Source organism: Arachis stenosperma, chromosome 2, assembly GCF_014773155.1.
Source record: "Arachis stenosperma cultivar V10309 chromosome 2, arast.V10309.gnm1.PFL2, whole genome shotgun sequence".
Classification (NCBI taxonomy): domain Eukaryota; kingdom Viridiplantae; phylum Streptophyta; class Magnoliopsida; order Fabales; family Fabaceae; genus Arachis; species Arachis stenosperma.
The window spans coordinates 116850050-116863334 of record NC_080378.1 but is presented as its reverse complement, the minus strand read 5'-3'; the positions used below and the strand labels follow the sequence as shown (position 1 = coordinate 116863334).

General features: G+C 39.2%; 1 protein-coding gene across 1 annotated transcript; it reads right to left on the bottom strand.

Annotated features, from left to right (window-relative positions):
- Positions 1 to 379: 379 nt before the first annotated feature.
- LOC130960497 (uncharacterized) lies at positions 380 to 2498 on the bottom strand. Its single transcript, XM_057885911.1, has one exon. The coding sequence runs from the start codon at positions 2311 to 2313 to the stop codon at positions 1012 to 1014; it is 1302 nt and encodes a 433-aa protein (XP_057741894.1). The 5' UTR covers positions 2314 to 2498; the 3' UTR covers positions 380 to 1011.
- Positions 2499 to 13285: the final 10787 nt, after the last annotated feature.

The following is a 13285-nucleotide window of genomic DNA, read 5'->3' as shown; positions in this document are numbered from 1 at the left end:
TATCTTAAATTTTAAACTTTAAATTCTCAAAAAAAAAATTACAATAAAAAATGATTAATATTAACTATTTAAAAATTAATTTTTATTATTTATTATCACTTATTTTTAGTGTACTTATAATATTTCTTTTTAAACCATAACCAAGAGAGATAATACTAGTATGCAAGTATCCAATCAAGAAGTAGAGTGAAATAGTTATTTAAAGAGTTCATATCATACTAACAAGAAAGTAACATCTAAAACAAATTAAAAAGAAACCAATCATCCAAACTATCAACACTTGTTTAGCATTTCAATGGAAGCACAAGGCGAAAATGGTAAATACGAAATAACTCGTCGATAAGAAACGAGTCAAGACAAATTCTCTGACTATACGAAATTTTCCTATCTTTATTATGAGGAATTGTTATTCCTGCCATACATTGTCATATTCTCCACTGCAGCATTGCTGATGGAGGCAAAAGCTTTCAATTTCAGATCTGTTCACGTGGAGTCATTTTCCATGAATTATTGCTATGCATTGAATGAAGGCTCGCTTTAAACCATTACATTTCTTTCGTACACATCCAACAAACGAGTTCGATAAGATTAGAATAGCTTAAGATGGAAGCAAACAAATAGCTCAATATAAACATATACTCTATTTAACGTTGTATCAAACTTATATTATTTAACCATATTTCAGCTCATAGTTTTAGGAACAAATAATTATTTTGATCTTAAATAAAATTTTAATTTTAATAAAACAAACTCTAATTTTTGTTTTTAACTAAATAAACTACCAAATATCAGTTTTATTTGACAAAATAATTTAAATGTTTAGAGTGGTTCGTTAATAATTAGTTCATTTTATCAAATGAAACTAATTTTAAAAGTTTATTTTATTAAAAACAAAATATTGAAATCTCATTTTATCAAATTCAGATACTAAAATGACTATTTCCTTTATTCTATTTTTATTAACTACAAAACTATGTTAACTATCTTTATACGAGTAGCCATGGATACATTTTACTTTACAAGGCCCAAGTTGAGAATACCGAAGCCGGTGTTAGGCCAAGATTTCTCCATAGCCTTCAAAAGCAAGACCCTAACCCAAGCAACCCAACCTTCCCATGAAGTCCTCTTATCCCAAGGGCACCCCCACTCCAGCAGCAATTTCAGCCCGGTTTCCGCCGCCTTCTCCGCCTCCTCGAACCTCCCCTCTGTTAGGTACACCTGACTCAGCACCACGTATGGCTCACTAGCAAACGGATTCTTCTCTATAGACCCCAACAATAACTCCTCCTTCCTCTCCAAACCCTCTTTCTTGCCGCACACGGCATCCCAGTACAACTCCCTCGCCGCTATCCCATCCTCCGCCGTCACAACCTTCGTGCAGTTATCGAAAACCGGCGGCACAACCAGCTCAATGTGCTCGTCCCTATCAAAATGAAAATCATAATCAGTTTTACTTTTTTTATTTTCCAACATAAAAATTTCTTCCTCCCTCCAAATTAGGTTATAAACCGCGCCCATTCTCGAAATCGAGCTGAACCAAAGCCCGGGCTTTCCGTCTCCGGGCCATAGAGCCTCGCAATTGTTCCCGGAAAACTCGAGGCGGCCGTCGTCGTTCTCGAAAAGCGTGTCCTGGAAACCGAACCACTGGTCGCAGAAGTCCGCCATTGTTAACATCAGGAAAATCGCTACCGCTCTCCTCGAAACCCTAACGTCCTCCCCTGTACGGATATGCTTCACGATAACTCCCTCCGCCGGAACGATTCCCTGCACCTTCTTCCTCCAGTGTTCTTCTCCGTTGAAGATTCCTTTCTCCTTGGCGTTGTTGAGTGAGATCTCTGATTCGCGGAGGTGGTCGACGAGTTCTTCGTCGGAGTAACGAAAGAGGAGGTCGTCGTGGATGAGAGGCTGCCTTGGAACGATGCAGAAGAGATGGATGAGGCGCTCGGCTTCGTCGCCGACGTGGCCGCGAACGACGTCGCGGCCGGTGGAAGGGTCGAAGATTGCGAGGTTGACGTAGGAGTTGGAGTATGCTGAGTGGAAGAGGCCGCAGAGGCAGACGGAGTCCGGTGCCTTCCAGAGCTTGAGGATGCGGTGGACGTCGGTGAGGTGGTCGAGGAAGCTGCCATGCTTGTGCCAGCACTCGCCGGCGCCGACGGAGCAGAGTAGGTCAAACAACGACGGGAGGTTGTTGTCAACAGAGTGTAGCTCCCGGCGAAGGAAAGGGCGGGCGGCATTGAGGAGGTCTTGGAGGTGGTGGTGATGAGGTGGCAGTTGTTCAGTTTTTTCACATTGAGAGAGTGAGGGGGGAGCCATGGATGGCGATGAAGAAAGAGAAGAGGGGAGAGTGTGTGTTGAAGAAGAAACACGAGTGAAGTAATGAGTAGCGGGTGATGACGGTTACACTTATAACCTTAGAAGAGAATTAGAGAAAGAAGAAGAAGGAAGAGAACAAGTTATAAACGACTCTCATTCCGAAGAAGATGACAAATACGCAGTCACACACCCACGATTTCTCTCATGCAACAACATTATCCTTTATTTTTTTTTTTCCTTTTTCTAATTTTAAGATTTTGTGTTTGTAAATAATAATTTTTAAAATTGGTCTAATAAAATAAAAATATATTATATTTTTAAATTATTTATCTAAATTTTAATATTAAAATAATCATAAATTAAATTTGATACATCTATTATTTATATTATTTAATATTTTTATTATTTACTTATTTTTTTTAATTTTATTTTGTCTTAAGTAAATAAATGCGAGTAGTCTGCAAAATAAATAAATAAATTCTAAAGCTTTATGTTAAATCTTATGATTTGACGATTTACATTAGGGGGTATGTAGTGTACAAATGTAATTGTGAAGATTTTTGTTTTTTATAGTTATTTGTTGATTTTGAAAGTGTATCACTAAAAGTGTTACTTAAAGAGAAAGTGTTACCCTTAATCGTTAACTTGGCTCTGATACCAATTTTTAGTTGTAATTTTTTTTTCAAAATTTTCATTAACTCTTCATATTTTGCTTCGAATAAGTTTATAATTTGTATAGATTTGGTTGGTGGTACTTTATAGTTTACAATTTCATAATCAAAAGTATTGACCATTTCTACTATTACTAATTCTGATTTCATTTTTATAGTTTTTCAATCTTGTTTTAGTTTATAATATTCTTTTTTGAATGGATTATTGTATATAAAATCTTTTATCTGTTTGTCTTTTTCTTTAATGTAAATTTTCAAATCCTCAAAAACTTCTTTTATTTCTACACTTTCTGTTGTTTCTAAATATCTTTTTAATTTTTCAACTTCATTCTCCATTTTTTCTTTCAACAGCTTTAATTCTTTTAAGTCATAATATGGTTTTCCAGGCATTTATAAATTTTTTAAGTTTAGCTCCAACTTGTTTATATTTGTTCTTATTTCTATAAGGTCATTAATTTCGAACTGAAGATTATTTAATTCCCTTTTATACTCCTTTATTTTACTTTTTAATTTTTTCGCCCTTTTTCTTTTTATTTTGTTTTCTGGTCTTTCAATCTTTGTATACTTCATTATTTATCTTAGAATTTCTACAAATTCTATCATCGATTCATCACTATTTTCTAGAGATTCTATTAATTTTTCTAACTCTTCAACTTCTCCTTTCAATTTGTCATAGATTATTTTTAGAGCTTTAAATGCTCTTTGATTTATTTTAGAAAACTGTAAATAATTCAACCGATTTTCTCTTTCAAAGAGCTCTTGTTTCTTGTCTTGATAGGTTACATATATTTTTTCTTTATTTATTGTCATAACTTAGTGTTTAGGGTTTCATTTAATTTTTCGACCTTTTTTGTTAATTCTTTTATTTCAGAATTTTCTTCTTTAATCTTTAACTTAGATAAACTTAACGGGCTATTAATTTTGGATTCTCTTATTTGAAAATTCGATGAAACTAATTTTCCTGATGGTTCTTTTAGTAAAAGAACTGGATTTTCAATAGCTTTATATTTTGGTATTTCTGTCTTTACAATTTTCTGAAATAATTCATCGACATAAATTCTTTCTCTGTTTTTAAATATTATACTATGATGGCTATTTGTTAAAGCATAATTTATTGCATATGTAATTGAAAAGGGTTCATCGTCTTGTTCCATTAGATTTTTTCTGTGAAATTTATAAGCCAAACTTATAGATCTACCAAGATTTTCAGTTGATAAAGGTATAGCATATCCAAGATGGGCATTGAATTTAACATTTACGTTTGCCAAGTTTTCATAAACAATTCCAATTATTTGATCTATTGGGTCATCAGTAATTCTTTTGTCACAGATTGCTAAGCTTATTGGTGAATTAATTCCTTTCATATATGTAGATTTGATTAAGACTTGTATAGTACTAATATGAATCCATCCAATTTTAGATCTTTTTTGTTGATCCTTAATTTTCTCAATCTGTTTACTCAATTCTTCATCATTTATCAAAGCTATTTCAAGTTCTCCATTGGCGGATTTTATCTTTATAGGGCTTCAAGTTGAATTTTTCCATAGTATATTATATTTTTTCTATTAAAAACTTCTTTTAAAAGATTTTGTTTATTAAAATTTTCATTTGATTTGAGATTTAATTCTGTTTTTAGAACAGCCTGTTTTTTATTATCTAATAAGGCAGATAATCTATAATAATCAGATTCTTCCGTTAATTCTAAACTTTCTAAATAATTCATAACTATGAGATTAGGATAAAGGCGTACCTTTCTGAAAAAAAAAACTTCCTTTATTTAGAATATTTACATAAGATGTTTTTATCTCCAGAGGGGAGATTGTAGATACTAACTCCAGATGGGAGTTTAGAATTGGTTTTTCCTAAGGGAATTCTTCTTCAGACTATAGAATCGCCTCGGCCGCTTCCTCCTTGCTCTCCTAGCATATGAGTATTCTTAGCCTCCTGCTTTCTATTGTCCTCCCCCTTCTGCAATTGCCTAAGCAACCTATTTATAATAGTTGGGTTTGATGGACAATTCCCATCCTTACCCTTCTTATGACGTCATTGTTTGCTATCTTGCACCAGCTACATTGTTGGTGCTCTATGACCTAAGTGCTTACGTCACTATGCAATAATGTTGAGAGATGCTTCAGATGTGCTGTCCTCCTCTTTCATCATGTGACCTTCAGATGCGTTGTCTTCTTCCTTTATCATGTGGGTTGATTCCGTTTCATTATTGCTTTCCTCAGATAACTCTGAGACATATAACTGGCACTTGTGGTCTTCTCTGTCTTTTATCAAATAGCAGAGATTCCTCTTTATCCCTTCGGGGAGCTTTTCTAAGAGTCCAGATAAGTTGTAGAATGCTGATTCAAATTCCACTAAGAGTCTCATCTCTCTTTCTTTAATTTCATTCCTTTTACTGGACACAATCAGAGTATTTCTACTTTTATAATTAATCCTTGTGTGAGATTCCTTTGTTATTTTTTGAGTTCTTTCAAAAACCCTTGCTAATGTACTGGCTAGCCTTCCTTCATGACTGTAAATTGCTAAATCTTGTATCTGATCAATTGGTTGAAAATTTTCTGGGAAGACAAACATGAATATTACTTGGTGTGCTGGAACCAAGCATTCTTCTTCTTCATTAAAAATAGGTTGAGTGTTTGTAAATTTTAGGGATATATCCCTTGGATTTACGTTGTCAATCATATTTTTAAATCTCTTTACTGCATCAACGAATCTTGCAGGAAACTCACTAATAATCTTCAAATCATTAAAAATTAAAATTGTATCAATTAATCCATACTGGAAAAACTGATAGGTGTCAGATGGAGAAGCATCTGGAAATATAACCAGCTTTGTTAGCTGTTCTTTGGCAATAGGATAATATCCCAAGATTGCCCTTTTTTCTTCAGTCCAATTCAGAACTATGTTAAGGGTTTCTCTGAGATTTGATCTACAGACCCTTTTCTTTTCCTTGATTTCAGCCCTTGTAGGAATGTTTCTTATTATCCCTGTTCTCTGGATTTGAATTGGAGCTTTATCTGCTCTTTTTAGGGTTTGCTCTGGATGAAGAGCTTCATATTCCCTGAAGGATTCTTTTGCTTCTTCAAGTGTTAAAAACCCTCCTTTATGAATTATCCTTGATTGATGTATAAATGGTGCTGCTTTTTTCCAGGCATCATATACTTCTTTCATGGGGCCATTATAAATTACATAATATTTTTTTATCTTGGGTGGATTTTTTGATAATTTCAGCAATTGTTTTATTTTCTGGAATTTTTTCTTAACCTGATTTGTCCACCACGCTTAGCTGGCTGAACTCTCATGATTTCGGTTGTTGTGTTGATTTCATTACTTCGATGGCCTTCTTGAGGGATTGGATCTGTGTCCTTATTTGCTGACAATGCTTGCATTTTTCGAGTTCTTGTTCGTATTTTTGAATTTCTTGATCTAATGCGTTGTAGACGAACTCCATTCTCTTGTTAATGTATCTGCAATAACATTTTTGTCACCCTTAATATATTCAATTTTTATTGGATATTGTAACAAAAATAATTGCCATCTTACCAATCGTCCATGATTATAATCAACTTTTAAGTTATATCGTATGAAACCTGTTAGGTAACTTGAATCTGTCCTTAATGTAAATTCTCTGGGTAGTAAATCAATTTTCCATTTCTTAAGAGATTTAATTGCTGCTAGAGTTTCCTTTTTATGAGTGGTATATCTCTGTTCTATTGGAGTAAAAGTCCCTGAAATATACCTGCAAAGTAATTCCTTTGGGGGATATTTAGAATCTAGTGATTCTTTTTCTTGTTCCAAACTTTTTATAGCTTTCTTAGCTTTTAGACATCCTGACCAGGTTATGTCTGAAGCATCTGTTTCTACTATTAATTAGTCATTTTCTTCTGGAATATAAAGTTCTGGAAGTTTTTCACATAATTCTTTAATTCTTTGAATTTATATACTATCTTTTTCATCCTATTTCCATTCTTTTTTAGTACTTATTTTTTGAAATAAGCTTTTAGTGTATTCTGTTATATTCTTTAAGAATCCTTGATCCGAAATATAATTTATACACCCTAAAAATCTTTGTAATTGTTTTCTATCTTCTATTCTGTTAGGAAATAAATTTACCTTTTCTAGAACATTTGGTTGAAGTTTTAGCTTTCCTTGAGTGGATAAAATTAATCCAAGAAACTCTATTTCTTGTTTTGCTATTCTTACTTTCTTTTTGCTAAGAACTAATCCTTTCTGTTTACATCTTTCTAAAACTATTAATAATTTTTGAAGATGATCTTCTTTATCCTGTTTTGTAAAAATTAGTATATCATCAATGTATACTAAAACAAATTCATTTAACTCTTTTAGATTTTCTTCCATAAATCTTTGATAAATACCTGGGGCTTGCTTTAATCCGAATGGTAATACATTCCATTCATAAAGCAACACACTTGTTGATTCTTTTGTTGGGCAAGTAAAAGCAATTAATTTCTTTGTTTCTTCGTCTAAACGAAGTTGCCAATATCCTGATTTTGCATCAAGAGATGAAAACCAAGTTGCTCATTTGATTTTTTCTAAAATAGAATCTTTTTTTGGAAGTTTATGAGCATCACCAATAGTTGCTTCATTCATTTTCTTATAGTTTATTACTGTTCATACCCTGGCCCAATGTTAAGGGCCCAGGTCCAACCGAAAGGCCTGATCCAGTAGATTAAGCCTAGCGAAGCACCGACCTCCACTTAAGTAGTCGGTGTCAACCACGACTTAGCATGAAGAAGTCGGTTATGAGATTAGCTGGCAGATAGACACTCATTCAAATGAGTAACCGCCCCTGAAATCTCTCTAACCACTTCATAAAGCCATATCTTAACCTCCCTAAGATAATGGGACGGTTACTATCCTAAAGATACGGCACTACTCCAACGGTGGTTATTGGCTCACCACTATAAGTACACTGACACGCTTCAGGTATTTCTAAGCCCAATACTCTCTAGACCTGCTTACACTCTTGCTAACTTAGGCATCGGAGTGTCTTTGCAGGTACCACCCCCCATTCACCCACGCGCGCAAGTCGGACGGAGCCTCCCGAGTTGCAGATACACCCGGAGTTCTCCTCCTTCATACACTTGGGCCGCCGAACGCCATCCATTGAATTAATCTCCGGTTACCCACCGTAACATTGGCGCCGTTGCCGGGGACCCGAGAGATCATCCATCGATGGCGGATAGATTCCACGAAGAAGTCCATGCGGAAACGGATTCCGAAGAAGAGAATCTGAACGCAGGTAATGACAACGTGGATGTAACCCTCCATCAGGAAGTTAATGATCAACATAGAGAGGGCACCTCCGGGGTAAAAAACCCGAAGGCAAACCCCTCAGACGAGCGAGAATCTGAAAAAGGTGGACCATCCCACGTAACTGAACTAATGGGGTTGGTCCACAGTCGCTTAGAACAATTGGAGCAAGAGCGGGAGAAGCAGAAAGAAACTGAAAGGTACCTCAAAGAGGAGATGGAACGGCGAAAAGAGTTAGAAAGAAAACTCTTACAGCTAGAATCCTCCCTCAAGGGCCATAACTCCCGCGACGACCAAGAAGATCAATTCCCAAGTGGAGAGGATCCCTTCAGTGAGGACATCATGAGGGCAAAAGTTCCGAGAAACTTTAAAAGCCCTGATATGGACCTCTATGATGGGACCATGGACCCAAAGCATCATCTAAGCAACTTCAAAAGTCGGATGTATCTAGCCGATGCCTCCGACGCTACGAGATGCAAAGCTTTCCCGACCACTTTGTCGAAAGCGGCAATGAAGTGGTTCGATAGCCTCCCACCAAGATCAATCACCAGCTTTGAAGACCTCTCAAGGAAGTTTCTGATGAGGTTTTCAATCCAGAAAGATAAGGTAAAACATGCACCGAGCCTCCTGGGAGTAAAACAGGAGGTCGGAGAGTCTTTGCGAGCCTATATGGAAAGGTTCAACAAAGCATGTTTGGAGATACAAGACCTGCCCACAGAGGCAGTCATAATGGGGCTAGTCAATGGGCTCAGAGAAGGTCCCTTCTCACAGTCCATATCTAAAAGGCACCCCGTTTCTCTAAGTGATGTACAAGAAAGGGCCGAAAAGTACATCAACATGGAGGAGAATGCAAAATTAAGAGACCTGAGTTGGCGACCTGGACCCCCTCCCTCATCTAAGGAGAGGGAAAGGGAAGTCAAAAAGAAGGAAGAACTCGGTCTCGAAAGGCCCAGAAAGTATCACTCTTATACTCCTCTCAAAACTTCTATAGTGGATGTATACAGAGAGATATGCCACACTGAAAGGCTGCCACCCCCTAGACCTATTAAAAACAAAAAGGGGGAAAGCCGCGGCGACTACTGCGAGTACCATAAAATATATGGTCACTCCACCAATGATTGCTACGACCTCAAAAATGTGATAGAAAAGCTGGCCAGAGAAGGTCAGCTTGATAGATATCTCATGGAAAGGTCGGACACTCACGGGAAAAGAAAGCGAGATGATATGGACAGAAGAGATCCGCCACCACAGACCCCAGAGAGACATATCCATATGATCTCAGGAGGATTTGCGGGAGGCGGGATCATCAAATCTTCTCGCAAAAAACATCTCAAAAGAGTCTACCAAGTCGAGGAAGAGACACCCGACTTCCCCACTATCTCATTCACAAAAGAAGATGGGCAAGGGATAATACCCGGGCATGATGATCCCGTGGTGATAACTATGATCCTAGCTAATGCCCATCTCCATAGAACCCTAGTAGACCAAGGAAGCTCGGCGGACATCCTTTTCAAGCCCGCCTTCGACAAGCTAGGGTTAGATAAAAAAGAGTTGAGAGCCTACCCTGACACCCTATATGGGTTAAGGGACACGCCAATAAAACCACTGGGATTTTTACCCCTTCACACCACTTTTGGAAAAGGGGAAAATCAAGGACTTTGAGCATAGACTTCATAGTCATCGACGAAGGGTCAGCCTACAATGCCTTAATCGGCAGAACTACCCTTAATCGCTTGGGAGCAGTGGTATCGACTCCTCACCTTTGCATGAAATTCCCGACTCCAGGAGGAATAGCAACGGTGAGGGGAGATCAGAAATTGGCAAGGAAGTGCTATAACGAAAGCCTAAATCTGAGAGGAAGGGGCAAAGAAGTCCACACCATAGAGCTGGGCGGCACAAGGACCAGAGAAGAATTGCGACCCCAACCGGGAGGAAAAACCGAGGAGATACAAGTCGGTGAGGAGGAAGGAAAAAACACCTACATAGGGGCCAACCTAGGGGAAACCCTAAAACAAAGGTTGGGAGAACTCCTAAGAACTAATTCCGACCTCTTCGCATGGAAGGCTTCCGACATGCCTGGGATTGATCCCGAGCTCATGTCCCACAAGCTCTCGGTTTTCCCAGGGTCCCGACCTGTACAGCAGAGAAGACGCAAGCTCGGCCCAGAACGAGCCTTGATAGTAGAAGAACAAGTACAGGCGCTCTTGGAAGCCGGCTTTATTAGAGAGGTCAAATACCCAACATGGCTAGCCAATGTAGTGCTAGTCAAGAAACAGAATGGTAAATGGAGAATGTGCGTCGACTATACCGACTTAAATAAGGCATGTCCTAAGGACCCTTATCCTCTACCGAGTATTGATACCCTGGTGGACTCCAGCTCGGGGTACCAATACCTATCATTCATGGATGCCTACTCGGGATATAACCAAATCCCGATGCATGAACCCGACCAGGAGAAAACATCGTTCATCACACCAAAAGCCAACTATTGCTACGTAGTCATGCCATTCGGACTAAAGAATGCAGGAGCCACGTATCAAAGGCTGATGAACAAAGTGTTTTCCCCCCATCTAGGGAGCCTAATGGAGGTATACGTCGACGACATGTTAGTAAAAACCAAGCAAGAAAACGACCTCTTAACCGACCTCTCACAAGTCTTCAACACTATAAGGTTGCATGGGATGAGACTAAATCCCGCAAAATGCGCCTTCGCAGTAGAAGCGGAGAAATTTCTAGGCTTCATGCTAACACAAAGAGGGATTGAGGCCAATCCCGACAAATGCAGAGCCATCCTAGAAATGAAAAGCCCGACTTGTTTGAGAGAGGTTCAACAGCTCAATGGCCGACTTGCAGCCCTCTCTAGATTTTTGGCGGGATCGGCACTGAAATCCCTTCCACTATTTTCTTTATTGAGGAAGGGATGCCAATTTGAATGGACCTCGGAATGCGAGGAGGCGTTCCAAGAGTTCAAAAGATTCCTAAGTCAACCTCCTATCTTAACACGACCAGTACCGGGAAAAGACCTTGTCCTATACCTATCCATGGCAAATAGGGCTGTCTCATCAGCTCTGATCAGAGAAGACAAGGACGGGCAACACCCGGTTTACTTTACCAGTAAGGTCCTACAAGGCCCTGAACTAAGGTACCACAAACTAGAGAAGTTTGCCTACTCCTTAGTAATAGCCTCACGAAGGCTACGACCTTACTTTCAGGCTCACACAATAAGAGTCCGTACGAACCAACCCATGAAGCAAATCCTCCAAAAGACGGATGTTGCAGGGAGAATGGTTCAATGGGCAATAGAGCTCTCCAAGTTTGATTTGAGATATGAAACTCGGACAGCAATTAAAGCCCAATGTCTCGCCGACTTCGTTGCAGAATATGCAGGTGAACAAGAGGAAAAGCCGACTACATGGGAACTCTATGTAGACGGATCCTCCAACAAAGCAGGGAGCGGCGCAGGCATAATATTGGCAGATGAAGAAGGAACCCAGATAGAGGTCTCCTTAAAATTTGAATTTCCGGCTTCAAACAATCAGGCAGAATATGAAGCCTTGATCGCCGGATTAAAATTAGCGGAAGAAGTTGGCGCTACAAAGGTGATGGTATACAGCGACTCTCAGGTGGTAACCTCCCAAATAAGCGGAGAGTATCAGGCAAAGGACCCCAATATGAAAAGATACTTGGAAAAAACCTTGGAGCACCTTGGGCACTTTGCGGAAACCGAAGTTAAGCATATAACTCGGGATCTAAATAGCAGAGTTGACGCCCTATCCAAGTTAGCAAGCACCAAACCCGGAGGGAACAACAGAAGCCTGATCCAAGAAACCCTCCAAGAGCCCTCGGTATCAAAAACAGAGGGTGAACAAGAGGTACTTGAGGTAGCCGGCCTAAACCTCGGATGGATGAATCCCTTAGTCGAATACCTGAAATTCGACATCCTCCCCAAAGAGGAAAAAGAAGCTAAAAAGATCCGAAGGGAAGCACAACATTATACTTTGGTGAGAAATGTCCTTTACAGAAGAGGGATATCAACACCATTGCTGAAGTGCGTACCGACCTCAAGAACCACCGAGGTGTTGGAGGAAGTACATAGCGGGATCTGCGGAAACCATCTCGGAGCAAGGTCATTAGCCAGAAAAGTAATCCGAGCTGGATTCTACTGGCCAACCTTGCAGAAAGATGCCACACAATTTGTGAAGAAATGCCAACCATGTCAGATGCACGCAAATTTCCACGTAGCTCCACCTGAAGAGCTCATCAGTATCACTTCTCCCTGGCCCTTTGCAAAATGGGGGATGGATTTGTTAGGTCCTTTTTCCCAAGCACCAGGACAAGTCAAATACTTGATCGTGGGAATAGATTACTTCACAAAGTGGATAGAAGCAGAACCGTTAGCCACCATTACCGCTCAAAGAAGTCGCAGGTTCCTCTACAAAAATATTATCACAAGGTATGGAATACCTTATTCCATCACTACAGACAATGGAACCCAATTCACCGACGCCACCTTCAGAAATCTAGTAGCCAGTCTGAAAATCAAGCACCAGTTCACCTCGGTAGAACACCCACAAGCCAATGGGCAAGCCGAGGCAGCTAACAAAGTCATACTGACAGGATTAAAGAAAAGACTACAAGAAGCAAAGGGAGCTTGGGCTGAAGAGCTCCCTCAAGTATTATGGGCCTATAGGACAACTCCCCAATCCGCCACAGGAGAAACGCCCTTCAGATTAGTCTATGGCGTAGAAGCCATGATTCCAATAGAAATCAGTGAGCAAAGCCCAAGGGTAATTCTCCACGACGAGGTCGGAAATATACAGGGGCACAAAGAGGAGCTCGACTTGCTCCCCGAAGTCCGAGAGGGGGCCCAGATAAGAGAAGCTGCACTGAAGCAAAGAATGACTACGAGGTACAACAAAAAAGTCATTCGAAGAATATTCGCTACAGATGACTTGGTCCTAATCAGAAATGACATCGGAGTCAACAAATCGGGGGAAGGAAAACTCGCCGCAAATTGG